Source organism: Aphanomyces astaci, assembly GCF_000520075.1.
Source record: "Aphanomyces astaci strain APO3 unplaced genomic scaffold supercont1.1, whole genome shotgun sequence".
Classification (NCBI taxonomy): domain Eukaryota; phylum Oomycota; class Saprolegniomycetes; order Saprolegniales; family Verrucalvaceae; genus Aphanomyces; species Aphanomyces astaci.
This window is the reverse complement of record NW_009798264.1, coordinates 2,332,707-2,357,952: the sequence shown is the minus strand read 5'-3', so window position 1 is coordinate 2,357,952 and position 25,246 is coordinate 2,332,707. Positions and strand designations below refer to the sequence as shown.

The window sequence follows — 25,246 nt, the reverse complement described above, 5'->3', positions numbered from 1 at the left end:
TTCGTCGGCATCTGAGACGATGTCGCTGGCATCCAGCAAGTCATCCGAAACATCGTGGATGTCGTCAAGGAGGGCACCCACGTCGACTTCATCTTCGGCAGCCAAGGCCACCACCTCGTTGGGCGGACTCTGAACGAGCACTTCGTCGGCATCTGAGACGATGTCGCTGGCATCCAGCAAGTCATCCGAAACATCGTGGATGTCGTCAAGGAGGGCACCCACGTCGACTTCATCTTCGGCAGCCAAGGCCACCACCTCGTTGGGCGGACTCTGAACGAGCACTTCGTCGGCATCTGAGACGATGTCGCTGGCATCCAGCAAGTCATCCGTAACATCGTGGATGTCGTCAAGGAGGGCACCCACGTCGACTTCATCTCGAGCAGAGAAGGACTCAGCATCGCTGGAAGGACTCTGGAATAATTCTTCCACTTGAATCAAGAGGATTGGATCAGGAAGCTCGGTGAGTTGCTCTTTAAGGTCATCTACGTTGGCGAGAGGCGGGTCGCTATCGGCAAGTTGGAATTGGTTGAGGACGAGGTCGTTGTTCCACGGACCATCAGCGTCAACGTTGTCGACTTTGCTCTGAACCAAAGTGGATCCGTCTGCAGGCACAAGTTGCAACGGATTCTGGCCAGGGATCACATCGTTTCCCCCCTTTATAGGCACTAGGTTAACCGCCAATGTTTCCTGGAAGGCAACTTACCTGATTTCGAAGGTACCGCGCAGAACTTTGGTGCGCCGCACAGAAGAGAAAGATGGAAAAGCATGATGTCTTCATGGCGAAGATGATTTGGAAATGGCTGAAGCTAGTATTGTCGGCATGATGTTATGCACATGTTCTTCTAAATGGAGTGTTTGGAGTGGTCCCGTTCGAATTTCGTGGACAGTCGTTGAAGATCATGTTTGCAACCGTTTTCAGACAATGTGATTGGTCAAAGACCTTTCGACTGTAGTATCTGGTTGTAACAATCCCACAACACAAAATGCATGAGCTTCGACACTCCTCATCCTCCCACGACTCTGTCGAACGGTAGTTACAAGCAAGCCACGACTTTGTAAATCGATGAAACGGACCAATAATTAGCAGAGTTGACGCCATCTTCGACGTCGCTGGTCAATCTTGCGCCGATGGTTACAAGATTGTTATGCAGTCCAGGAGGTCAGTCAAGTCGGAAATTTGGAAGTGCCAGTTCTCAGAATAATGCCTCCTCAAAATGATCGATGACCTGATTGGTCGACGCCTTTTCAGAGTGTTGCTGGATTGTAGTACATAGATAGCATCAAAGTAGGTCATCGAGGTTCAAAGTACCTCAAAATGCAAAGTTCATCTGTATTAAATGCAAACCACGTCACAGCGAGGCGGGGACATCCATTTCAAATCTGCGAGACGAAGACGGCTACAATCCCAACAACGCTGAGTATCGTTGCTCCTTAACTCTATGCAACAGAAAGATACGCCACGAAATCCAAGACCCGCCACTCGCTATATAAACATTTTTGCATTCGTATTTCTCTAGGCATTTTCTCTCCGCATGTATAAACAACGGCGTTACTCCTGTCGTCGGCTTAGTCGAACTCTTGACCCAATCGCAACGCCAACAACGTATCGTTGTACTGGTTGAACGCGTCTTGAATGTCGTCTTGCAGTTGCATGGCCAACGGCACCAACTCCATGTTCACTCCAGCCCCGATCTGCGCCGACGCCGTCACACGGGGCTGCAGCACCTTGACCGCGTGGATCATCTCTTGGAGCGCGCCATCCGTGCGGATGTCCCCTTGGGCATAAATGATCTTTTCCAGCAGTCCATGCACCAACTCTTCCACTTCGTGGATTTCGCCGTCGTTGAGCGGCTCGGCGTCGGCAGCATGTGCTAGCGCTTCTCGTTCTTCTTCTTCCCATTGTTTGCGGGCTTCCGCGAACGCCTCGCGCTCGCAAATGTCGCCCGTCCGCAGCGTCAGCTGCAAGAACCGATCCATGTGCACGTTCAAGAGGGCGTCTGGCATTTGCGTCAGCACTTGGGTCATGTACCGATTCAGCTCCTTTTCCCGCTTCGTGATGAACTTTTCCTCTTGGTTCTTGCCAATTAACGACGAGAACGGATGCCGCTTCGGGAACCGAGGGAACCATGGTGCGCGTTTGCCCTTTTGACCCGACGCCGCCGCCTTGAGCTCTTGGTGGAGGGCGTTGAAGTCGTTGTAGCGACCGCCCACGAGCCACGCCGTCTTGGATTGCTCGAGAATGTCGCGCCCCCACGTCACCCGCAGCACGTATTCTGTGTACTCGTCGCCCCAGTTTTCGTCTTGCAGTTTGCGGTGGCCAAGCAACGTGCATGTGAATATGCCGCCCTTGTACGGAATCGGAGGACCCGTGGGGAATTCTTGCATGCGTTCGACGGGGTTGCGAAGATCGTCGTCGTCGGCACTGATCAACGGGCCTTGGATTTGGGCCCCTTCTTCGCCAAACAAGTCCACGCCCGCTTGATGCAATTCATCCGCCGACAACCCATTGCCGATAGTTCCTTCGCTAAAGGCAGGTGTGTCCTTGGGCATCCAGCTCATGTCCGGCTCGACCAAACTCTCTTGCTTGTCAATCAACGCGCCCGCAACGCCTTGCGATCCGAGAGCGCCCAGAGCCCCCGCTTCACCCGCCACGCCTTGGGCCACTCCCGCGGTGCCCAACACCCCAACGCTCGCCGGGACGACACCAACAGTCGCCGCCATTCGAGAGGCTTCCAACGAATCCAGTTTTCGGAGGGCGGCGGATTCGGCTTCGTAGGCCTTGGACGCCAATTCCGCCGCGCGCGCCGCTTCGTCCGCAGCTACAGACGCGGCCAGGGCAGCAGACTGGGCATACGCGACGGCAGCCACGCGACTCGCTTCGTCGCGACCGACTTTGCCCCGGTATGCGGCTTGGATTTTGATGGCCGACTGGGTTTGCACCTGTTGCTGTAGGACGCGCTCGGCGTCCAGACGTTGCAGGCGCAGGATCTCGTCTTCCCGGGCGCGTTGCTCCGCCATTTCCGCGACCAACCGACCGTTTCGGATTTTGATCAACCGCGACACGAGCAAGCGCTGGGCCGAGATTGCAATCAACGCGGCGTGCCATCGGCGCTTGGCCGACTTTTTGCTGGCCTGGAGCCGCGCGTCGGCTTCCTTTTGCAATCGCTCGGCTTCTTTTTGCAATCGCAAGCGCAGGGCAGCTTCTTGGGCCGCCCGACGCAACTTTTCGGCTTCTCGACGCGCCAGTTTGCCGCGCGCCACCGTCTACACCATCACTCTGAGCTCCATGTATCGACAGGATCAATATATATATATATACCTGCAGGACAGTCGCCGCACGGTTCACACGGGCGTGTTGGGCTTGCAATTTCGCCCGACTGGCTGCAAACAACCTATTGAACGCGTTGCGTCCTCTCACCACGGCCATCGCCTTCTTCCATCGATGGACCGCCGCGTCCTTGCGTTTCGCCGCTTCCCTACAAGCCAATCCGTCAGCCTCACAAACATATTCCACGACTTCATCGTCCTCATCGTACCGACTCGACGCTCGGGTGACGAGGAACTGCTTGCGCACATTGTACATGCGGGCAATGGACTGGATCTTGACAATCGCCGCCTTGCGGTTACGCACGTACTCGAGCAGCCACAAAAACGACCGCTGAGCCATCACTTTGGCCGCTGCGTACCGCCATCGCCGCCGCGCGAGCCACTTTTTGAGCCTCGCCACGATCCACGGCCCCATCTTGTTCATGTCGACCTTGAGCAGCGCGTCCAAGAGCGCGATTTTGCCCGTCTTGAAAAACACGCGCGTACGACCGAGGCGGTACGCGTCCGGGTCGACTCGAAACGCCCACAGCACCGCCTCGGTGAACGTGCGGTCGTTATAGCACTGGAACATGGGCGTCACATGGGGCGGCAGCACTGGTTTGTAGATGCGGCAGATCTCGTCATACGACACCCGCGTCGGCAGCCCGACCTTGAGCAGCTCACACGTGGCCAGCATGCCCGTGCACCGCAGCTGGTCGACCACGTACCCGTTGTCGAATGCGCCGACGGACATGGTTGGGTTGGGTTTGACGCACCGGACAAAGTTGCATCGGGTGGCGTTGAGCGTGTCGACAAGGGTCTGCATTTGGTCGCAAAACTTGAACGACACGCTGGGTTTCTTGAACGCAGCGACGCCGCCGTCGACGCCGGACTTGTAGATCTGCGCCATGAGCTCGGACGAAGACGACAGCACGAGATCCTCCAAGTCCTTTGGGATCGTGTCGTTGTTCTTGTCGATAAAGTTACCCACCGTGTACGTGACCATCGTCGCAAAGTGCTTGATGATAAACACAAACTTCTTGTCCTTTTCGTGGGGCGCCAAAAAGTGGCCGTGGCCGACGTGGGTCTTGTGCAGCGCCGCGTTCCACTTGTCATCGGTGGGCTTTTGCGTCCGCGATTCCGAGTCGAGCAGCGGCAGCACGCCGTGGGGTTTCGACGAGATCAGGTCGATGCACTCGCGGTTGTCTGGCCATGCAATCTTGCCCACGTCGATGCCTTCATGCGAGAACAGCTCTTGCTCAGCGATAAACACTTGCTGGTTGAACGTAGCTTGGAGCGCTTCGTTGGCGTAGTTGATCAAGAGCTGCTCAAAGTCGTTGTGGTCGAACGATTCAAACCCAAAGATGTCGAGCACCCCAATGAACGACAGGTCCGGCGGCCCATGACCCAACGATACGTTGATGTGGTTCACAATCCAGTCAAACAAGTGCTGGTAAATCGACTTGACAATCGCGTCGCGCACGTACATGCCTTCCTTCGCATTGCGCTTGATGACGAAGTTCTCGCCGCGGGTGTTGATGCCGCGCGTCGTGATCACGCGCTCCAGGTACGCCACGTCCACGCCCAAGTGGGTGGCGGCGATCTGCAGCGCCCCCGCCGTCGCCGTCGTGATGTCGCCGGCGTCGCCCTCGGACGTCTCGCGGTTCGTTAGCACCACGTTGCCGAAATGGAGAAGGCCGGCGAGGACAGTCCACACGTTCAGCTGCATGGCGGCGTCGACGCCAACCGACTTGAGCGCGCTGCACACGTCGTCAAAGAGGAGCTCGTCGTCAATGTTGGGGTCGGAAATGCATCCGCTTTGGTTCAGGTACAAGTAGTCGGCGGGCGACGTCAGGTGCAACTGCGCACTCAAGTCGTCGGACGCACCCGCCAAGAGGTAGTAAAACACATGGAAGTTGCGCTCGTTGGGGATTTGCGCCACGACGCGGAACTTCTCGAGCAAGTACGTTTCAATGTACGCGCCGACGAGGTGGAGGTCCACCGTGGACTTGCCCGTGTCTTGGAACTGCAGCTTCATGAACTTACCAAATCGACTCGAGTTGTGGTTGCGCAGTGTCTTGGCGTTCCCGAATGCTTCCAAGATGGGGTTCGTGTCCCACAGGCGCCGGTCGAGCTCTTGCGACGAGATTTTCGCCATCGTGACGACCGAATCGTCCTTGTTGCCGTTGAGAATGTGCTCTCGGGTCGTGATGTAGCGCAACACAATCTTGGACGTTTCGGTCTTGCCGGCGCCGGATTCGCCGGAAATGACAATCGACTGGTTCTGCGACGGCGACCGAAGCGCCATTTGCTGGAACGCCACTTCCGCCACGGCATATGGATGTGGCGGTCGGTCGCCCATCTGGGTCTTCACGTAGTCCTTGATGTTTGGCTCCACGACCTTGCGCAGGGGGTTCACGGCAATCAGCACGTTTGCCATGAACGTGTACGGGCGCTGATTGTCCAAACGACTGCGAATGTTCAAGTTTTCCAAGATACCTGCCTCGTGGATGTAGTAGAGCGACGTCATGTCGTCCACGACGCGGGGGTTCACGCGGTAGACATCGCCAATGTCGCGCATGTCGACCTTTTCTTCGCCGTGTTTACCCACCACAGTCAAGAGCATGCCCCGGTCTTCCCCATGGACCTTGGTCACTTGCACCACGCGCCAAACAGTTTCCGAGTCAGGGATCCAGATCTGCGATCCAACTTCCACCGGCTCTGTCGTGAGCATCCGCTCGACTTCGATCGTGTTGCGGCGGCGCGTCTTTTCCATGGCGCGTTTCCTGTTCTCAAGGACCAAGCGCTGGTTGATGCTCAGGTGACTCACGTCCACGGGGACCGCTGGGGCGCGGGAATGGAAGCGGTCGTGCGTTGGCAGCTCGCTCGCCGTCTTCAACCGCGACATGCTTGTCCTATCCACAGCCAAATGTAAAATGCAAACGCCAAGGCATGCTGACCCCACGGCGCGTGTGAAATTAAAAAAAGATACGGCAAAATCTATGGATTTCTCCCCGGTGAAGTATTTAATTACAATCGAGAGTGTTGATCGTTGGCCCCCACCAAATTACACCACATTGCGTTACGCGTTACACCTGTCGATCGATCCATGGCGGGAGCGAAGTCCACTGACGTCGTGAGGCTCCTGCTCCACGTGGAGGGGCATGCGTTGCCTGACGTGGAGGGACGATTGCTGCATGACTTCGAGGCAACCATGCGAGCACTGGGACACACTGTTGAGCGGCACTACAACGTCGACCAAGGTGTGCCTTCCCGCATCCTCTGGGTGCTCAATGATTCGTCCGACTCGCCGGGTGCCATACCGTACACAAACGACCCCATCGCCGCGTACACACGACTCCAAACCATGTGTGTATACATCGACCTGCTGTATATACACGGGAACTCCCCACACGCCCAGGTGACCTCCTCTCGCTGTTCACTTGCTCATGGCGACTAATCGAACAACTTCCCCGTAGGACACATACGACCAACTTCTTGCCTTGCCATGGCACGAGACTGCATACTGCTTTGATTCCCCACGTGGCGATTTGCATCTGCTTGCCAAGGTCACACCATCTCGTGTCCACGCACACGGCATGATCCTCCTGTGTGCGTATATAGGTCCTTGCAACCCTGCTTTCCAATCCTTGTCAACGACGCTTATCCCAGCCGGAAGCCGAACAGATCATGCGCATCATCTGACAAGACAACTCCATTCGACCCCAAACCAATGGCATTCAAGCAAGCCTAGCTACGCCTTGTGCTTTTTAGCCCTGTTGGCCGCGGCGTCGTCGGCCTTTCGCTTTAGCGTGCCCTTCAGCACGGGCAAGATAGGCGGGGCATCGTAGCGTTCACCAAATCGTATCCGCTCGGCGCCTTCGAAGTTGTCCTTCTTCGTAGACCCTGTTTCTTGAAACTCGAGCTCGTATCGTTCTTGTTCCGTCAATTTTTTGCGCCGAGTCTTTTCCTTCTTTGATTCCAAAAATGACTTGCGCTTGATGGTAGTCTTCTGGGTCTTCTTCGTCTCTTGGGCGAGCACGCGCTTCACTTCGGTCCCCATGCGGTGGTTGAACGCACGCATCGTCTCACCTGGACGACGACCTTCCACGTCTGCCAACGTGCCGCCGCTCTTCTTCTTTTTGCCGCCGCCCGAAGTCGACCCATTGCCTAGGACGAACCGGTCGATAGCCGCTTGATCTATCTCCTTGTTCATCATCTTCTTTTTGCGCTTCGACAGCGTCGGCGCCATGTCATACTTGGAGCTGTCAGTTCCCACTGTCTTCTTGCCCTTGAAGAACGGGTCGCATTGCTTGAGCTTGCGCTTGCTGGCCAGTCGTCCCATGCTGCAGAGGAATGAACTCTGAATTTGCAGGAGCACCACTTAGACATATACTCTGAGTATTGATATTGAGAATAAATTGAGAGAAGGAATGTATTGTGACAGGTCAATGTACATTTGATGTACACTAATTTACAGTTATTTGTTCATACAGTATTTTATTCCGCGAGTCTTACTGCGCATAGTACACCCGACGAGGACGAGGAGGTGTTACATATGAACAGCGATGTTGGCGCAGAGGCGGCGGCGGACACTGTTGATCAAGATGCGTGGGAACGGGAGATGGAAATGATGTTGGAGCAGAGAGACAGTCGCTCCCGCAGTCGGTCGTTCATTGAAATGCACAACAGCAGCGTCCGACCGCACCCACAGGTTGACAAGTTGCCGCGACCGCAATCGTTGGGAACGACAGGGTTTCGGTCGGCCCAGGTCGACGGAACCTCTCGCGCAAGGGGCGCTACAGCAGACGACGAATCCCACGATGATGATGGGTACTCGTACGACGATGAGGGGAGTGTAGCCAGGCAAGCGGCGAGATCGACCAAGTTGTACTTGGCAGGGTCGGCCCCGGTGGATTTGGACGCTATCGCCATGATGCAAGACGGTCTCCATGGATGTGGTAGCAATCGAGCTGCTCAGCACATTGAAGCAGGGCCTCTGAGCGCCAAGGCGTTGGATATCTTGTCCCAGGGGTTGGCCATGCGTGCAGACGACTCGGCCGAGCGGCGGAGCATGACAGAGGAAGAGCTGGAGGAGAAGAAGATGGCGGAAGAGGAAGCCATCAAGCTACAGCAGGAGCGCGAGATGCCTTCGTCGATTGGTGTCGTGGAGGAGGCCCCTGTCGACGTCGCGGTCGTGTCGTCCGCGATGGCATCTTCGGGCCGGGTCAAGAAGAAAGGTTCGCTGGGGAAGGCGTTCTCAGGCATCAAAACCAAGATGTTTGGCAAGAAACCCAATGGCTTGGCGTCAGATGCACCATCCTCGTCATCATCCTCGTCGAATCGCAGCTCCATCACTGCCGCCATCGGCACGTCCAGACCCGCGGGTCCGCTCGCCCATCGCCGCGCATCGTCGTCGGCCATGCCCGAGTATGCAGGCCGGCCCGGTGACCAAGCCAAGCGCAAGCCATACAAAATCAAGCTGTTGCTGCTGGGGGACAGCGGGGTGGGGAAGACGAGCCTCATGCGCGTGTTTTCTGGCGACGAGTTCTCGGAATCTATGCTTGCGACCGCGGGGTACGTCGTCCCGGCCTTGGATTCTATGTGTTGGTCTTATGGTCTTATGGTCTTATGATAATGGGGTGTAGAGTGGACTTTAAGGTGCGCAGCTTGACCCTCGAGGACGAATACGACGTGGCGCTGCAGATATGGGACACTGCGGGGCAGGAGCGGTTTCATCGCATTACGTCCAGTACGGTGTCTCATATGTAGTCATGCCTGGTTGTGCTGGACTCAGGCGCTTGATTTGTAGCGTATTACAAGGGCGCGAATGGGATCATTCTCGTGTACGACGTCGGCGACAAGCGCGGGTTTGACAGTAGGGCGATTGTTCTTGGCCTGTGTCACATATATTTATATTCATATGGGTTGCACATGTAGATGTGGGCTACTGGATGAAGAACATTCAAGAGCACTCGCCGTCCAACATGCCTGCGATGCTGCTCGTGGGCAACAAAATCGACCTGGCGACCCGAGTGATCGTCACAGAGATGGGCCAAGCCGCCGCCGATGCATATCATTGTCGATACATGGGTACTACATCACATCCATACCGTACCCAGATAGTTGTACCCTTGTGAACTAACGTCGTGGGGTTAGAAACAAGCGCCAAAACGTGTGAAAACACGTCGAATGCCCTGGAAACCATTGCACGGGATGCGCTGATCATGACCATCAACAGTACCATCTTCCTACTCGAGAGTTTTTTGCGCTAAACCGAACGACCTGTGTGTAATAGCTGTGATAACTCAAAAGGAGCTACTCGAGCGCGAACAGCAGCAGCACGGCGCCCCCCTCAACAAAGAGAACTGCGTCATCTCGTAAGAACCGAGGCAGATGCCTACTATTACACCACACAGCTGTGTGTGTCCGTCCCCATCCACCACAACGCGGCCCTTCCGTGTTGTTGTACCTATGTAACGAACCAGATATATCCCCTAAATGAACACCCCCCCTCTCGTTTGAATATAATGTATATATCGCTCCTACTAGTACTAGTACTACTACTGCTACTACTACTATGACGTATTATCCGCCAAGGAGGTGGCCAGCCACGTGGCACCTGCCAAAGCCACAAACAGCCCCACGCACAACTCGACGGCGTACGGCAACTCGATGTGTAGCCGCCCGCCGATGTAGTACGACTTGGAATGCTCCGACCCAGAAAACTACAATGTCATGTTGGCATGTCGGCAAAAGCACACAATCGTGTACCGTGTACATGCGAAGCCAGCACGCCATCCCCGACGACACGACCGTAGAGACGACCCACGGAGATATGAGCGATGTAGTGGAGGGGACGACGACGGGGGATGTGAGGTAATGGAACGAGGCGGCGAGTCCCCACGGCACTAGCCCCCACGTGAACGTGCCGAGACTTGTGGTGGCGCCTATGTTAGAAACACGCTGGGACGATTGTGGGTGTGCAGGGGGGGGTCGTACCAACAAGCAATGAACTGATGGTTTGGTCGGGTGGCAACATGTGCAGCTCTTCAATCATCATAATGTCTACGAAGAAATGCTGTCCACAAGGCCATTTGCACATGTGAGGATGATTCCTGTGACACTGTCTACTGCTAGTACCTCGTAGTTGGCCATCAAGTCGATGACAGTTCGAGCGTCCTTCATGGTCATGCCACGGCCCGTGTACAGTTCGACCATCTCGTCTTTCTCGCCTTGGGGGAAATTGTCCAGCTCCCTGCATGACGTTGCATAAGGAAATGTGACATACGAACAACGTCATCGTGACATACCACATTTCACGCCGACGTTCGCGTTCGTACTCAAAGCGTTGCTCTTCGTTGCGACGGTAGGCCAAAATGCCAGCAAACAACGCGGACGAAACGGTACTAGCCAGTGCCTGCCCAGAGATTACATGCTGCCGTTGAATCGTGGAAGATGAAAGCGGTGGACACGTACCATGCGGACTGAAAGGTACAACAATTTGGGACTTGAAGGTCCAGACAGCAATGTCAAAAGCAGCAAGTTGAATCCAATGGCACTGACCCCGGCATCAGCCATGGTTTTGAGCAACGAATTCTTCATGGAGTTCACGGCGTGTCCAGGCTCATTCATGCCACCCTCAGCCTTGCTGCATGCGCAGCTTTTATGCGCAGCGATCGACGCACTCGAGTCATGCTTCTTGTAAGCATTCCTACGTATGTAGTCATCATACACGGCAGAAGCGTCAACCTTAGCATCATACCTGGCCGCGGCAAGGTCTCGGGCGAGATCGACGGCGGCTCCTGCATTGGGTGATGTGTGACTGAATAGCCCCCCCACTGTCTGGGGGCGTCGAAGCATCGCACTTGTGTCTATTTAACGGTACAGTCGGCGCTCGTCGGTGTTCGCGTGAACGTTGTTTTTCTGGTATGCGGATCCGGATAATAAAAAGATTGAGCCAATCAAATCGTTTTCAGGTGATTGCGCAATGAGTGTCCGGATATATCCGGACGGCGTTTGGTTGCGCAATTCGATTTTGCCACGGACCTTTCCTTGAGATTGTCATTTTCAAACATCACAAGATCTCGCCACAGCATGAGTCAGTCGGGGTACAAAATTGCGGTGCTTCCTGGCGACGGCATTGGCCCGGAAGTGTGCGAGCAAGCTGTACGTGTGCTGACGTTGGTCGGGTCTCTCTTCCAGCACAAGTTTGAGTTTACCCATGGCTTGTGCGGCGGCGCTGCGTACGACGAGTTTAAGAGCCACTTGCCGCAAAGCACGGTGGACATAGTCAAGGCAAGCGATGCAGTATTGTTTGGGTCTGTCGGTGGACCCATTGATGCCCAAGAAACCCCAAAGGTATGACTTCTTTGCACGAACGACTTATGAACAAGCGAGCGTATGTGTAGTGGAAGGATGCCGAGAAGAATTGTATCTTGGGCCTTCGCAAGAACTTCAACTTGGCCGTGAACATTCGCCCTGGTAGACAAATCCCCTTCCTTCCTGAGTCACGTTCCTTACACCAGGGAATAGCCAAGATCTACGCCATGTTGCCGGACCTGTCCCCGCTCAAGCCGAGCATTGTTGCGGCGGGAGTGGACATGGTCATCGTGCGGGAATTGGTGTCTGGCATCTACTTTGGCGAACACTCGACTGAAAACGGCGTGGCGCGGGACGTGATGAAGTACTCGGAGGACGAAATCCGAGTCCCGATGAAGTTTGCGTTTGAGACAGCCATGGGTGTACGTGACGTCTGTCGTCGAGCCCATCTCATGCTTCCTCGTCGTTCGTCTAGCGCACCAAGAAGCTCACGGTCGTTGACAAAGCCAACGTCCTCGACTGCAGTCGACTGTGGCGCAAAGTGGCCAAGGACATCGCGCTCGAGTACCCGTCGGTATCTGTCGAGTTTGTGTACGCCATTATTCAACGACGATGACTACTACTATTATCACCATAATGATTCGGATTTTAGGTATATTGACAACGCCGTGATGCAACTGATCAAGAACCCATCGCAGTACGACGTTATTGTCACGGGCAACATGTTTGGCGACATCCTGTCGGACGCCGCGTCCGTCCTTCCTGGCTCGTTGGGTCTCATGCCGTCGGCAAGTCTTGGTACTACGCTTCTGTCGTGGCTTTCATCAGATGTTTTACTTGACAAAACCATTAGGCGACCACATTCACTTGTTTGAGCCCATCGGCGGGTCAGCGCCAGACATTGCCGGCAAGGGAATTGCAAACCCGATTGCTCAAATCTTGTCGGGCGCCCTCTTGCTGCGCTATTCGTTTCACGTACGTGGCTCCTTCATCGGATGTATTTATTATCATTCCAATATATATATATATATCATGATGGGTGGTTTGTAGATGGACAAGGAAGCGGCGCTGATCGAACAAGCCGTGAACAACGTGCTCGAGCAAGGCGTCCGCACCGGCGACTTGACACACGACCGCGCCGACAAAACGGTAGGCACCACAGCCATGGGGGACGCCATTGTCGCACAAATCCAAGCGCTGCACGACGCATCGGCGAGCAAATCATAATAGTCCGTCCACAAAGAATACATATCCTTCATATTGTGAATTCGCTATTAAACTTTTAAAATTCGCAGGGTTTGTCTAACGTTAAAGTCTAATTTAAGGTGCTCGATCCAATTTAAGGTGCACGCGGATAATTCCTGCAAAGGCAAAGGCAGTTTTTAACCTACCCGCCCAAAAAATATGCAAAGACTAACAGCTTAAAATGGTGCGCCTTAAATAGGACCTCTTGTTTAAGCTGCGAGTGATAATGAATTATATTAATAACAGGAATCATATCGCATTCATAACTCCCCAATAGACCTGGATTTTGGCTTCATGTAACATATTCTAGAATTATAATCCGATACCTACGGGGAAATGCGGGAACAGGACACAAACACATCACTATGAAGAATTCAAGGTCCTTGATTCCTTCAAATCGTGGTGTACCATTGTCGAGGGGATACATGCATCTTTATTCAAGTTTTCGCGTGCGAGTCAACCAGGAACTGAATCTGCCACTTCCACGGAATCAAACGACGTGTACATGCGTGCGACAGTTACATATTATTATTCGCTTGAACATGTTTATGTTGATATTTGTATTAAGTATGCGTATTTTTATTCATCTCCATAATTATTTACGTTTTGCACAAACGATTTATACATTAAGGCGCGATGCAGGTCAGCGATTTCTCAATGCATACTGCACAACGGGTCGCGAAACTCTCCATTCCTCATAAAAACAACCAATACTATCAAGAACACATTATTGCATGTCGCCTGAATCAACAGCTGTAGAGAAAGACAACTTCGAACTTGGCAAATTCGTCGTATTTCAAGGACAAGCGTGTACATGCGGGTAAGATGCCTCATGCCAGAGTGAGCTGTGTATGTGCAGACCATGCTGCATAGGCTGAGCTAGTAATGGACTATCTTGTAGTACGAGTAGTATTGCTCTAAGTATTACACAGCTCGAGAAAAGCGTCCTCAAAGTTCGTCCATTTTCGATATACTGTATGCGCATGTTGACATGTCGTCCGAGTACCACAAAAAAACATGCACAATAAAAATATTGCATCCGCAAAAGTGATGAAATATCCGGAACTGTTGTGATTTGAATGTGAAACGGCGCGAATTTTTTGAATGCAAGGCATCGCACATGCAGATAGAAAGCGTGTGAGTACAGCAGCCAATGTCCCTCTCCAACAAGTTGGATGACTGCGAGGAAACTCCAGTTTCGCTTTCGCTAATCATGAATGCCTCGATCTTGGCCTTCCATAACTTCGTGTTATGATGAGTTTTCGCCAGTTCCCGCATCTCCCAGCTCGAGTTACTTACTGTACTGTACATGCTTTTCCCGGCAGCGTCTCAGAAAAAGTGTTCTTATTGTCGATTTGATACAAATTTGGCGAGGGGGTGCAATCGAATCGCTCCGACGGAACCAATCCACAATCGATCTGATTGGTTGAATTTCATTGAGAATGTTTTGATTGGCTAATAATTTTGAGCTCATCTGAAGTCGCCAATCAAATCGATTTAAATTTCAACGAGAATCCACGCCACAACACGAAATTTCACTCGAAAGCACAATACTGTAATGTCTGTAAATTGGAGTTTTACGTTAATCAATATTGAATCATCACGCTGGAGTTCTGATTGGTTGAATATATTTGACCTTACCGTACGAGCCAATCAAATCCAAGCAAAAAAATGGATTAGCCAATAGCGTCAATATTCATGATTCGGCGGCGAGATTCGATCTAAAAATCCGCAATACGAACTGTAAGCTCGAATTCCTTGTTTCCAAAACTATGAGAACTCTAGTACGTACTACTACGTAGTATGTAGTAGTACTGTAGTACGAGGTTAGTTACTCCACCAATCGACGCAATTGATCGGTGTAGTAGTGCTTGTGGTCAATGTCCATGTCGATCAAGGTCGTGTAAATGTGTCGGCATCGCGCAGTCCGGGCGGCGGCAGAGTCGGCATCGTTACTGGACTCCAACACAAACGCGAGCGTCACCTAGGAATGAGTCAGGTACGAACGACTGAAGGCAAGGTAGTAACGGTACCCATGCCAACTTGGCGTTGGGTTCTTCTTGAAGGAGCTCCTCGATCCAAGCGATTTCATTGAGCCACGCGCTGGACTCGCCGCGCGGCATCGCCTGTAGCAGCCATCGGTAGTAGAACCAGTTGCTTTGGTCGTACGGCTCTGTGAACACGGCTTGCTTGACGACTTCGACTTCATTGAGCAGGACGGCCAGTGGAAGCGGCGTCGGCAGTGACAACGTGCGCTGATGCAACGCCGAATAGTTGGAGAAGTTTTGGTTGATCTTTCGGTCGCATAACTCAAGCAGGTCGTCGTGGGTGCCCGCCAGCTTGGACAAGTACCGACGGTAGTTCCAGCAATGGAAGTTTCGTTCGTCTTTGTCCAGCAGGGCATCGCACAGTCGCACCTCCTTGGAGATGTCGGCCATACCGTTGTCTATGATCCACTGCCGCTGGAACCACGCTGAGTAGCTCTTGGGGTTCTTCATCAACGCTTCCATCGTCAACTTGCACTCGGCTTCCCCCAACTCGCTCTTGCGACTACCGTCCGCTTCCAAGAGATGGCGAAGCACGTCGCGGCGGAATGCCCACACGATCCAAAACTCGGGATTCAACACCACCACCACCGCAGACAGCCGTAGCGCATGATCATCAAACTGCTGCGCCTTCTTGAGCGCCATTACCTGCGACGACACTTCCTTGTACTTGCGGACATGCTCCTCGATCTTGGCTTCTTCTTCAGGCGACTTGGCCACGTCCGACTTGCGGATGCCGTGCATGTTTTAACAAGGGGGGAAATCCTAATTCTGACCAAAATGTCCTCGTTTCATATTCAACGAGGTCAAAATAATCCCAACAATAAAGCCATTTTTTGCGCGATGCTATCTTCCCATGCAAGGTTGATCGCTCGACAAAGCTCCAAGGGCGATGCGCTATCGCGGGAAGGCTACCTCGAGCAGCTCATGGTGGAATGCACGAACCCATCGACTCCCGCCAAGGCGAAGGAGCAGTGCCTTGCGCATCTGGCGAACTTCAGCTACGACCCCATCAACTACACGTTCTTCCTCCGACTGAACTTGGTCGATATGTTTGTGGACTTTGTGGACGAGGTACTTCCTGTTGCCGCGCAGCTGCAACCCCCGACGGCCAGAGCATCATCAACTCAACGGCACCATGCGATCACTATCGCCCGACTCGCCATGCAAGCTATATGCAATGTTGCTCCAGACCCGCGCTTTCAGAAGATCCTTGCAGACAACGATGCGATTCCCCTTATTCTGCAAGCCACACATGCGCCAGACCCAGTCACGTGCGCAGCCGCGCTGTCTACGATGTACTTTCTTCTTGATGCCCCTTCTGATATTCTTCCCGCCGCAGCGTTGCAAGACAACGAGCAAGTTATCGGACGTATCGACATATGCGCCGAGCATGACGATGTTGTCGTTCGAAACATCGCACTCTCCTTCATCGCCCATCGAAGAGATATAGAATCCAATCGTAAGACGTGATGTTTGAATGTTTCTTTGGATGTATGGTCACTAGTATTAACAGCGTAAGTCTATTCTTCCAAGTCGGGCAAGTCCTCGTCGTCGCTGTCTTCTTCATCGGGAAGGTTCGCGCCTTGCTGGGCCATCATTTGGTTGATGTCAAATCCTCCTCCGCCGCTCAGGGCGTTCATGTCAAAGCCACTGTCTTCGCCTTCTTCGTCCTCGTCAACGTATTTGTTCCAGTCCACCTTGACATTGGTTTTTTCCAAGTGCTTGTCCTTGAGCAAGTGCGGCCAAAAGTCGGCATCCTTGTCCTTTTTCAAAATGTAGAAATGGATGTTGCGGTCGGCCTTCGCCCACTTGCTTTCGGCCGCTTCTGTGTCCACTTCGTGCAGGAATTCCAAGTTCACTTCGTACTTGGTTTGGTTGCTCGTGCCGGTGAATTTCAGGGTAGTGTTCGTCAACTCGACCTTTTCGTCCGTCACGTCCGCGAGATCGACCGTCAAGTACAGGGAGTCCTTGCGCTGTGCCCACTTCACCGGCGCCACAAGAGCTCGTTGTTGTTGCGCGGCCATGATTCGTTATCTGTCGGGGGCTAAAGTGAAAGTGACCAGCCAGTAGTATTGCACCGAATGCCCACCGTGTTTTCGAGAAAAGAACGAAATTCGAACCAGGGATTTTAGCCAATCCGAGGCGTGGGTGCTTTAGTATCCGGATCCAGATAAGACATATGTACGTAACGGCAGAATGTTGGTCGGCCACCAGCGTCAAAAGGCCATGGCCAAACCATTGGCGGTATCAAGCCACCAAGTCATAAAGATGATGCGACTGGGCTGGTTAAGTTGTAATTTAGAACCCGTCGTCGTCGCCACTTTCGTCGCCACCTGAAAAGTACTCTGCCACAGCGTCAGTGTGTGCATGTACAGGACAAGAGCGTTACCTAGTTCCTCCTCGGACGGAATGTCGTCTGCGCTTTCATCGACCTTGATTGATGTTTTCTCGGATTGTTTGGTTTCATTGGGGACTTTGGCCGGCAGCTCTGGCTCCGTGACAACGCCCGGGGTTGCCTGGCTAAGAACCGGTTCAGCTCTACCTATGCCACTCCCAAATTTCCCCTTGGTGGCTTCCGACATTTCGTCAACGTCGAATTTGTTGGTTGTGGGTGATTGGGTCAAGAAGCTCCCTTTGTCCGCACTGCCTTCGACAAACGACTCCTCTTCAAACGATTCGTCAAATTCGCTGTCATCTTTAGCCAGCTCCTCCACCGCTTGTGGCTGCTGAACCACTGGACTCGGCGACATTGCCACTGCGTCGTCCGGCTTCAATACTGTACCCGCACTGGTCGTGTTTGGTGCTACCTTTTCGTATTCGTCGTCGTCGCTCCCTTCCTTTCCTTCATCGTCGTCCTCGTTGTCGCCCTTGTCACTGCCTTCCTCTTTCTCGTCGTTTTTGGCTTCCTCGTTCCTCTGGCTAGAGTTCAATAATGTCGTGCCAGTAGGCCTCAACGTTCCTTGGTCATCGCGTTGTTTTATCAAACGTTCATGCTGACTTTGAAGGAGGCGCTGCATGAGCCGCACGAGCTGGTCTTCATTCACCAAACTTGGGCCAAACAGTTGGTGCTCCTTTTGAATGCCTGCCGCTATTTCAGATGGCGTTGCATGCAGTGTCAAGTGGGGTAACTCGACGACCGCCAACTTGAGCTGTCTTGAGATGTCTTCGTACTCCAATGCCAAGGTTGGCACGGGTCCGTACTTGAGGCCGAGGCGCTTGGGCACGACCCCCGCTGTCCGTGTCACCACCTCCATTTCGCCACAACGGTATAAGACTACGTACTGTACATGTGTAGATTATAACGACCACAGTTACTTTATAAGATACCCAAATATGTGTAAGTTTTGAAACGACTCCTGTTGAGGACACTTAGACGAAGTGAATATTCCACCTAGTTGCACGAGGAATGTGTAGCTGTCCAGGTATGTCGCCTGCCTACACAACAATGACGACGGTTTCATTGCTCAAAGTCAAATGTAACCGTGTCGCTTCAGCATGAAACAGTCTAAGACCTCAAGCGAGAAAGCAACGGCTGCAACGTCTCCCATGACCTTGACGTAGAATGAGCAGCAAGGGCGAGAAGAAGGAACTGGAAGTTCTTTGCCGCTACGTGCCTCGCATTGTGTTGTCCCAATACGCGCACTCCCGCGTAGCCCTCACGGAGCCGGCCACGCAATCGTTCACCGCGGTGATGGCGCTGTTCGACATTTCAGGCTTTTCCACTCTGGCGGACCGACTCACGAAAGAGGAGAATGTGCGACCTGTGATCGCCACTGAAGCCACGAAGCTGTCGACAAGCAACGGCAGCATTGCAAAACCCATTGACGTCAGTCGGTCCGCCAGCCATCGGCGCATCAGCCACGCCAGTGGCGGTCGCATCGACAGCGTCCATCATCTTTCCCAACGCTCCGAAAACGAGAAGCGGCATAACCCGAACAACTCGTTCTCCCTCAAGGAGAAGCGTCCAACCATGGGTGCCAACACAACCAACGACGTGGGACTCATGCGCACTGGCATGGCCATCGAGCAACTCACCAAGACCCTCAACCAAACGCTAGGTAACTACCCATTTGGCCTTCGTATGGTCTCCCTAATATTACATTCGTGGTAGCGCCTGTGATTGACATTATCACGCAATACAACGGCGACATCATCAAGGTACGACTTGGTGTAACAGATAAGATTCGGTTGTTTGAAAAAAGGTTGTTATGTAGTTTGCGGGAGATGCCATGATTGTCATGTGGCAAAGCGACCACATCCCACTCAAAACACCGACCGGTGGTGGCGCGCCAACAACCAGCCCGCCAGTTGACCCCGGAGTGCTATTATTCACGGCCATTTCGTGTGCGTTGCAAGTGTTGAAAGCGCTTGACACGTCGCAGGACGTCAAGCAAACCCACCCCCCACCCCCCACCACCGTTAGCGGGGGGCTGGGGGCCCTTAAAATGCACGTGGGCATGGGATTTAGCACCGTCACGGGAAATCACGTGGGGGGGCTCTTGAATCGGTGGGAGTTCTACGTCGCCGGGGCTGCCACCGGTCAAATGTCCATCGCAGAGGCCGACGCACACGCAGGGGAGCTCGTCGTGTCCGCCGAAAGCTACCGCGCACTGGTCGAGTCCAGCTCTGTACAGCCTATGCACATCATGGCAGAGGCGCTGCCCACGGGCAATTACAAGATCACCGACCTTCGGAGCGACGCAAATGTCAAGTACACGCTGCCGACGCTGCGCCTGGGCCGGGACTTGATTCCGCTTGTCAAGTCCTACGTGCCAGGCTGCATCGCACTGTCGCTGGGCAAAGGCAAAATTGTCATCAACGGCATGCGCTCAATCACTGCGATCTTCATCAAGTTCACGGGTATCCTCGACATTGCCGACGCCACCGAGCAGCTCCACGAAGTCCACCGATGCCTTTGCGCCGTGCAAGACGCGGCGTATCGAGTGCACGGTACATCCGTCCGTCCTGGATTGTAACTTGGAAACGGCAATGTGCACTTGTAGCTACGATTCGCCAATTCCTGATCGACGACAAGGGCGCCGTAGCCATCGTGGTCGTGGGCCTACCTCCGTTTTACCACGAGAACAACGGTTTGGAGCATTCAACACCAAGAAGTTGACGCATGTCCTTACAACTCCTTGTGTACAGCATTGCATGGGATTCGTATGGCCCTGTATTTGAAAGAAAAAGGTGTCCAAGCTTCCATTGGGTACATGTCCTACATCCAGGAGCGTAGTGTTATTACTGCACGAGTAGGATCACGTCAGGGCCGGCGTTCTGTGGAAGCATTGGCAGTGCTGTACGAGCAGAGTACGCAGTGGTGGGGGACGTGATCAACCTCGCTGCGAGGCTCATGTCGATGGCCCAGCCGGGTGAAATTCTCTGCGACGACACGACACATATGGCCACGTTAACTCGGTTTGAATTCGACAAGGGCACGCATGTGATGGTCAAGGGAAAGGGCGACTTCATCGAGGTACGCCACCCCCCACGTCACAGAGGCGTTGGTTGACTCTTGGTAGGTGTTCCAAGTGTTCCATGACGCGGTGGGCGCAACGTCGACAGAGCTGACCCCGCCGGGGGATTTCTTCATGCCGTCCGACGTGTACGACGTTTTGATCACTCGCATTCAAGAGTTTGGCACTCGGCCCGGGTACCCCACGATGCCTGGTGCCTCCGGCCCCGACACGTGTCAGAGCATCGTGCTCACAGGGGCGTCGGGGGCTGGCAAGACGACGCTCTTGCGCCACTTGGTCAACGTCCATCCGAACGTGTACTATAGCTGCGGGGACTCTGTCGAGAAAAATACCAAACTGTTCGTGTGGCGCAAAGTGATTGCCACGATCGTCTTTAGCAAGCGCCACAGCATCATCCCCGCGCCCCCTCCACCCCCCGTCGACACGGCCCAGCCAGGCTCCCCAGTCACAGCCAACCGCCGACCGTCGACGTTGTTTCGCACGGTCACGAAATCGCCGTCCCAGCTTCTCGCGGCCATGCACAAATCGTCGCTCAAGTCTCTTGGCCTCAACACCACCACGACCAACACTGACGTGGCACCACCTATGGCCGTTCTGCCAACCCCCAAGAGTAGGTCGGACGGTTTCAGCGTGTCCGAGAGTCAGAGCCACGTCGACGACGGCAGCGAAGCGGAAGAGTCCAGCAACACATTTATCGCGAGCACCACCGACTTGAACTTCGGCGTCGGGCTCCAGTTTGTGCATGCGATTGTCCAGTCCGGCCGACTGGCGGCGGACCTTCTGCCGCTCTTGAACGTGTTCATCCCGCACTGTTTTCCCGAGACCAGCCATTCGCTGTCTCTGGCTCAAAACGACGAACGATTCATGCACGAGGTGACGCAGCTGGTCGTGGCCATCCTCCGGGAAGCCAACGAGCGGCACCCGATCCTGATTGCATGGGACGACTGCCAATGGATCGACGCTGCGTCCTGGGACCTCCTCGTGCACGTGCTAGGTGTGTCCCCCAACATCACGTGCATCGTGGGGGTCCGTCCGGACGCGCCGCCGCCGCATGTCGAGTTCAAAAAGCTCGAGCAAGTCCCGCACACGCTTCGATTCGACCTCCAGAACCTCTCGGCACGGGACACGTCGTTGTTCCTTAGCCACTTTTACGGCATCGCCATCATGAACTCGTACCTGCTTGAGTACGTCCACGGTCGGTCAAGCGGTAACCCCGGCAGCACGATTGCTCTCATGCAACGGTTGTTGGAGCTTGAAACGATCTACATCGACTTGGAACGCGGCGTGGTCCACGTGCTCAAGGACATCCACGACGTGGACTTGGAGATCTCGCTGCAAACCCGGGCCAAGGTCATGCATCACTTCGACCACATGAACTCGACGAGCCAGCTCGCCATGCGCATCACGAGCGTCGCCATCGACTACATTCACTTTGACGCGCTGCACTACATGCTTCGATCCGTGTTTGCGTTCGAGTACAACAACAGCTTCACCAACGCCCCCGACACAGACCTGAATCACGAGTTGTTGCCAGCGTCGCTGTCTAGCCAGAACGCGTCCATCTTTGTGCAGGCGTTGATCGGGATGTCCCATGCTGAAACCCACGGCATCGTCGCGCTGGACCACCACAACGAAACGATTCGATTCACGTCGGACGACATGCGACTGGTCGTGTACAACGTCATGCTGCCATCGCAGCGCGAGACCATCCACCGCGTGTTTGCACTCTGGTTTGAAAACGAAGTGCCCGTGCACCGCATCCCGCGGTTCCAGCACTGCTACCACCTAGCGTACCACCTTTCCCGAGCCCACATGTACAACCAAGCGATGCATTACTTTGCCAAGGGCACTGAAGAAGCGCTGCTCCGGGGGGTGTCGGAGTTTGCACTCATGTGCTTGACGTCGGCGGGGGCGGTGCTGCTTCTCATGGACACGAGCCACAGCCGCCACGCCGCGCCGCGGGGACTCAGGCGTACGTCTAGCTCGCGCGCAATGCACGGCGGCGGAAGTGACCCCGACGACATGGAGGTGACCCTCCACCAGTGCAAAATCGAGTTCCTCACGGGACTGGTCATGGTTCAAAAGTCCGACTGGACGACCGCGGTAGACAACTTTAACGCCGCCATTGCCATCCACACCGAGTTTCGCACCCACCGCAAGCAACGCATGTGGGATAAACCAGCGCGGCGCGTCCGGCGGTGGTGGGAAGAAGCGTCCAACATGTGGCGGACGACCTACGGCGGCATCACCAAGGTGATACCGTTGGGGGTTCCCAAGAAGAACCATGGCATGCAAATCGATCCGTCGGTCGAGAAACTGCTGGACGAAGTCGAGTCGTATGTGCAAGTGGCGACCCGTCTCAAGACCAAGATCCTTCGGGTGGAGCGCGAGCGAGAGAAGACGAGCACGGCCATCCGCCTGCAAGGACTGCGGTGCATCTCGAGCATCAAGGACGATTCCATAGCCAACCTAGAAAAGACATTTGTGCTCGTTCCCAACGAGCAGACAGCCGCCAAGCAGCCAGCGATGGGACTGCCGTCCAACTCGACCAACACCAACCCACGTCATCCCCGCAAAAAGTCGTCTGCGAGTACAAAAGGGGGAGGCAGTGGCATCAGAACCAGTTCCAGTGTGACTTTCGTCGGCCAACGACCTCTACCACAACGACGCGGAAGTGAAGGCGGCGGGTTCAACGCAGTCGGAAGCAGCGTGGTCCCCGACGCGGCGCAGCAGTCCGGATCGGTCGCGCGAATACAAAACCACCTTACCCCTGTTATTTAGAAACCCAATACTGTGAATTTATTTGGTTAGACTTCTTTGTGCATGTGACGAGGTTGCTGCTTGGGGGTGAGGGACGTGGCACGTTGCATGAGGGTGGGCGTGTGGTGGCTTTTGGACGACAGCAACAGCGACGGGCTGCGGATGGATCCCGGCGTCAAAGCTTCGTTCTCATACGCCAGCAGTTCTCGCTGCTCTTCTAGTTCTGGCTGCAAGACGTCGGACGCTTCCGCGGCGGCTTGGGCTTGGTCGGCGCGCGCCTGCCAGTTGACCCGGGCTAGCCCCCATGCCAACACGACGACTTTGAACAGTTCGCCGAGGGTGTCTGCGACCCAAAATCCGTTGATGCCCCAGGCTAGCGTGATGGGCAAGAGGTAGCTCAGTGGGACGTAGATACACCACGACGCAATGTTGTTGGCAATGAGGTTTACGTCGGCCATCGACAGGGCGTTCATGGACGCCGTGAGCAGGAACCGGCCAAAAGCGACCATCACGCATGCAATAAAGAACCCCAGTGCCTTGCCGCACAGCGCAATGATCTCGGGATCGTTGCTCCACACGTGGAAGAGGTAGTTGCGGCCGCACACGACGAGGACGAGGAGCGTCGTGGCACTGACCATGATGACGCGGGCTCCTAGGAGTAGCACGCGCTTCGCTGCCGTGGGGTGGCCTTGGCCCAAGTACCGCGACATGCGAATCTGCGTCGAAATGGAGAACCCGCTGACGCATGCATTTGCGACGCCGTAAATGCCGTTCAGCACCGACATCGTGGCGGCAATCTGGGGCCCCAACAGCCCCGAAAACGCACTGGACACTGCCGCCGACGACCAATCGACCACCGACGACATACCCATGGGGACCGCCAGGGACAAGAACGTGGTCACGCGGTCGCGCTTGATGCAGTCCCACGTCCACCCGCCCCAGTACGCGACATGGTACTTCTTCCACGCGACAGTGTACAGAAGGAAGAGCGCTAGCTGGAGGTATGTGCTCGTGACAGTGGCAATGGGCGACCCAATAAACCCCAACCCTGGCCACCCGAACGCGCCATAGATGAACACTTGGTTGAACACGATGTTCAGCACCATCGTGAGCCCGCTGCAAAATGTGGCTGGCATGATCACGCCCTGGGCGGCGAAATACGACGCGCATGCGTTGTACACGAACTGGGGAATGAGCCCCAACGCCATGACGCGCGCAAACGACTGGCCGTACATGACCGTGTCCTCGTCGTCCATGGTGAGGGCAATCATGTGCCCGACAAACATGTAGTACAACATGACCGGAACGCACGTGCACACAGCAAACACGACGGCCGTTTGGAGCCAAATACCTACCAACACATTGTTCTTGGCGCCGTACGCTTGTCCACATAACGTTGGGATCGCTTGGATCGAGTACTGAATGAACGCCGACGGGACGCCCATCCACATGCTCGCAAGCGCGACCCCCGCGAGCTGTTTTGTCCCGATGTGGCCCTGGAAAGCGGCATCCGTGAGGGTCATGGCCTGGCGCACCATTTGCCGGAGGGACAACTGGATCGCCATGCTGCTCATCTCCTTGATCTCTTGCATCACAGGGATCATGGGCAAGGACATCGTCGACGCGGTAGAGTCCTTTGACGAGGTGCTGCCGTACATCTCAATTGCATTTCGCTCCTCCACTTCCTTCTTCAGCAGCGCCGAAGCTTCGTGCTTCTTGGCGGTCATGGCTTGCAATTTCAAAGTGAAATAAATGTCCGTGCCGTGGAAAGGCAAGTTGAAGTGGACGCTTTTCGGAGAGATATTTGAACTTGTGATTTGTATGGAGATGTTTTTTCACCTTGAACGGGATTCTGATCATCTATCCTGGGTTTAAGGACTCGGTCAGATGTTTTGATAGAAATGCCTAATGTATAAATTAATGCTAGGCGTTCAACAGAGGGATTAAAGCAGCCAATGGCATTGCTGGAAATTGGACAGCCAACTTCAACAGAAAATAACGAACGTTATCGTTACATAACTTTGCCACTGCGATGCCGACCACAGGCAGATCGTATCCTCGTCGTTGGTCAGGCCATTTATCTGATAG

At 54.4% G+C, this 25,246-nt stretch overlaps 13 protein-coding genes across 18 annotated transcripts in view; 5 read left to right on the top strand and 8 right to left on the bottom strand.

Annotated features, from left to right (window-relative positions):
- Nucleotides 1-858, bottom strand: part of H257_00839 (hypothetical protein) — a 4,009-nt gene extending 3,151 nt beyond the window's left edge. The window contains exons 1-2 of the mRNA XM_009823733.1: nucleotides 704-858; nucleotides 19-654 (exon numbers count right to left, since the gene is read on the bottom strand). Of these exons, the coding sequence (XP_009822035.1) occupies nucleotides 19-654; nucleotides 704-778 (711 nt within the window). The 5' untranslated portion in view covers nucleotides 779-858. The remainder of the gene's footprint in view (nucleotides 1-18; nucleotides 655-703) is intronic.
- A 548-nt stretch (nucleotides 859-1,406) lies between these two features.
- H257_00838 (hypothetical protein) lies at nucleotides 1,407-6,230 on the bottom strand. Its single transcript, XM_009823732.1, has 3 exons — nucleotides 3,537-6,230; nucleotides 3,320-3,476; nucleotides 1,407-3,264 (listed from the first exon to the last, which is right to left on the bottom strand). Exons 1-3 carry the CDS (start codon nucleotides 6,212-6,214, stop codon nucleotides 1,567-1,569), a joined length of 4,533 nt encoding a protein of 1,510 aa, XP_009822034.1. The 5' UTR covers nucleotides 6,215-6,230; the 3' UTR covers nucleotides 1,407-1,566.
- Nucleotides 6,231-6,415: 185 nt separating this feature from the next.
- H257_00837 (hypothetical protein) lies at nucleotides 6,416-7,011 on the top strand (the record flags this gene model as incomplete). Its single annotated transcript, XM_009823731.1, has 3 exons — nucleotides 6,416-6,727; nucleotides 6,786-6,875; nucleotides 6,931-7,011. The coding sequence occupies 3 exons, from the start codon at nucleotides 6,416-6,418 to the stop codon at nucleotides 7,009-7,011; spliced, it is 483 nt and encodes a 160-aa protein (XP_009822033.1).
- A 49-nt stretch (nucleotides 7,012-7,060) lies between these two features.
- On the bottom strand, nucleotides 7,061-7,651 carry H257_00836 (hypothetical protein; the record flags this gene model as incomplete). Its single annotated transcript, XM_009823730.1, has 1 exon — nucleotides 7,061-7,651. One exon carries the CDS (start codon nucleotides 7,649-7,651, stop codon nucleotides 7,061-7,063), a length of 591 nt encoding a protein of 196 aa, XP_009822032.1.
- A 162-nt stretch (nucleotides 7,652-7,813) lies between these two features.
- Nucleotides 7,814-9,849, top strand: H257_00835 (hypothetical protein). 3 transcript variants are annotated; one of them, XM_009823727.1, is made up of 6 exons: nucleotides 7,814-8,883; nucleotides 8,955-9,058; nucleotides 9,119-9,184; nucleotides 9,247-9,399; nucleotides 9,466-9,546; nucleotides 9,605-9,849. In XM_009823727.1, exons 1-6 carry the CDS (start codon nucleotides 7,865-7,867, stop codon nucleotides 9,688-9,690), a joined length of 1,509 nt encoding a protein of 502 aa, XP_009822029.1. In that variant the 5' UTR covers nucleotides 7,814-7,864; the 3' UTR covers nucleotides 9,691-9,849. The 3 variants fall into 3 exon arrangements, with proteins under 3 accessions (XP_009822029.1, XP_009822030.1, XP_009822031.1); XM_009823728.1 differs by having other exon boundaries at nucleotides 9,466-9,849; XM_009823729.1 differs by lacking the exons at nucleotides 9,466-9,546; nucleotides 9,605-9,849 and having other exon boundaries at nucleotides 9,247-9,464.
- Nucleotides 9,806-11,223, bottom strand: H257_00834 (hypothetical protein). The gene is made up of 7 exons (XM_009823726.1): nucleotides 11,072-11,223; nucleotides 10,786-11,020; nucleotides 10,620-10,726; nucleotides 10,450-10,564; nucleotides 10,309-10,387; nucleotides 10,081-10,256; nucleotides 9,806-10,034 (listed from the first exon to the last, which is right to left on the bottom strand). Exons 1-7 carry the CDS (start codon nucleotides 11,167-11,169, stop codon nucleotides 9,885-9,887), a joined length of 960 nt encoding a protein of 319 aa, XP_009822028.1. The 5' UTR covers nucleotides 11,170-11,223; the 3' UTR covers nucleotides 9,806-9,884.
- A 127-nt stretch (nucleotides 11,224-11,350) lies between these two features.
- H257_00833 (3-isopropylmalate dehydrogenase) lies at nucleotides 11,351-12,957 on the top strand. Of its 3 annotated transcripts, XM_009823723.1 has the most exons (7): nucleotides 11,351-11,667; nucleotides 11,718-11,790; nucleotides 11,842-12,050; nucleotides 12,104-12,219; nucleotides 12,281-12,426; nucleotides 12,482-12,603; nucleotides 12,679-12,957. In XM_009823723.1, exons 1-7 carry the CDS (start codon nucleotides 11,404-11,406, stop codon nucleotides 12,853-12,855), a joined length of 1,107 nt encoding a protein of 368 aa, XP_009822025.1. In that variant the 5' UTR covers nucleotides 11,351-11,403; the 3' UTR covers nucleotides 12,856-12,957. The 3 variants fall into 3 exon arrangements, with proteins under 3 accessions (XP_009822025.1, XP_009822026.1, XP_009822027.1); XM_009823724.1 differs by having other exon boundaries at nucleotides 12,482-12,957; XM_009823725.1 differs by having other exon boundaries at nucleotides 12,281-12,603.
- A 1,515-nt stretch (nucleotides 12,958-14,472) lies between these two features.
- Nucleotides 14,473-15,694, bottom strand: H257_00832 (hypothetical protein). Its single transcript, XM_009823722.1, has 2 exons — nucleotides 14,907-15,694; nucleotides 14,473-14,857 (listed from the first exon to the last, which is right to left on the bottom strand). Exons 1-2 carry the CDS (start codon nucleotides 15,660-15,662, stop codon nucleotides 14,705-14,707), a joined length of 909 nt encoding a protein of 302 aa, XP_009822024.1. The 5' UTR covers nucleotides 15,663-15,694; the 3' UTR covers nucleotides 14,473-14,704.
- Nucleotides 15,688-17,013, bottom strand: H257_00830 (hypothetical protein). Its single transcript, XM_009823720.1, has one exon. It carries the CDS (start codon nucleotides 16,943-16,945, stop codon nucleotides 16,442-16,444), a length of 504 nt encoding a protein of 167 aa, XP_009822022.1. The 5' UTR covers nucleotides 16,946-17,013; the 3' UTR covers nucleotides 15,688-16,441.
- Nucleotides 15,744-16,998, top strand: H257_00831 (hypothetical protein). The gene has a single exon (XM_009823721.1). It carries the CDS (start codon nucleotides 15,762-15,764, stop codon nucleotides 16,389-16,391), a length of 630 nt encoding a protein of 209 aa, XP_009822023.1. The 5' UTR covers nucleotides 15,744-15,761; the 3' UTR covers nucleotides 16,392-16,998.
- Nucleotides 17,014-17,033: 20 nt separating the features above from the next.
- Nucleotides 17,034-18,220, bottom strand: H257_00829 (hypothetical protein). The gene is made up of 2 exons (XM_009823719.1): nucleotides 17,311-18,220; nucleotides 17,034-17,266 (listed from the first exon to the last, which is right to left on the bottom strand). Exons 1-2 carry the CDS (start codon nucleotides 18,173-18,175, stop codon nucleotides 17,220-17,222), a joined length of 912 nt encoding a protein of 303 aa, XP_009822021.1. The 5' UTR covers nucleotides 18,176-18,220; the 3' UTR covers nucleotides 17,034-17,219.
- Nucleotides 18,221-18,432: 212 nt separating this feature from the next.
- Nucleotides 18,433-25,139, top strand: H257_00827. Of its 2 annotated transcripts, XM_009823716.1 has the most exons (8): nucleotides 18,433-18,979; nucleotides 19,033-19,079; nucleotides 19,136-19,871; nucleotides 19,925-20,011; nucleotides 20,070-20,130; nucleotides 20,178-20,397; nucleotides 20,444-24,929; nucleotides 25,086-25,139. In XM_009823716.1, exons 1-7 carry the CDS (start codon nucleotides 18,484-18,486, stop codon nucleotides 23,177-23,179), a joined length of 4,383 nt encoding a protein of 1,460 aa, XP_009822018.1. In that variant the 5' UTR covers nucleotides 18,433-18,483; the 3' UTR covers nucleotides 23,180-24,929; nucleotides 25,086-25,139. The 2 variants fall into 2 exon arrangements, with proteins under 2 accessions (XP_009822018.1, XP_009822019.1); XM_009823717.1 differs by lacking the exon at nucleotides 25,086-25,139 and having other exon boundaries at nucleotides 20,444-24,977.
- H257_00828 (hypothetical protein) lies at nucleotides 23,176-24,894 on the bottom strand. Its single transcript, XM_009823718.1, has one exon. The coding sequence runs from the start codon at nucleotides 24,883-24,885 to the stop codon at nucleotides 23,206-23,208; it is 1,680 nt and encodes a 559-aa protein (XP_009822020.1). The 5' UTR covers nucleotides 24,886-24,894; the 3' UTR covers nucleotides 23,176-23,205.
- Nucleotides 25,140-25,246: the final 107 nt, after the last annotated feature.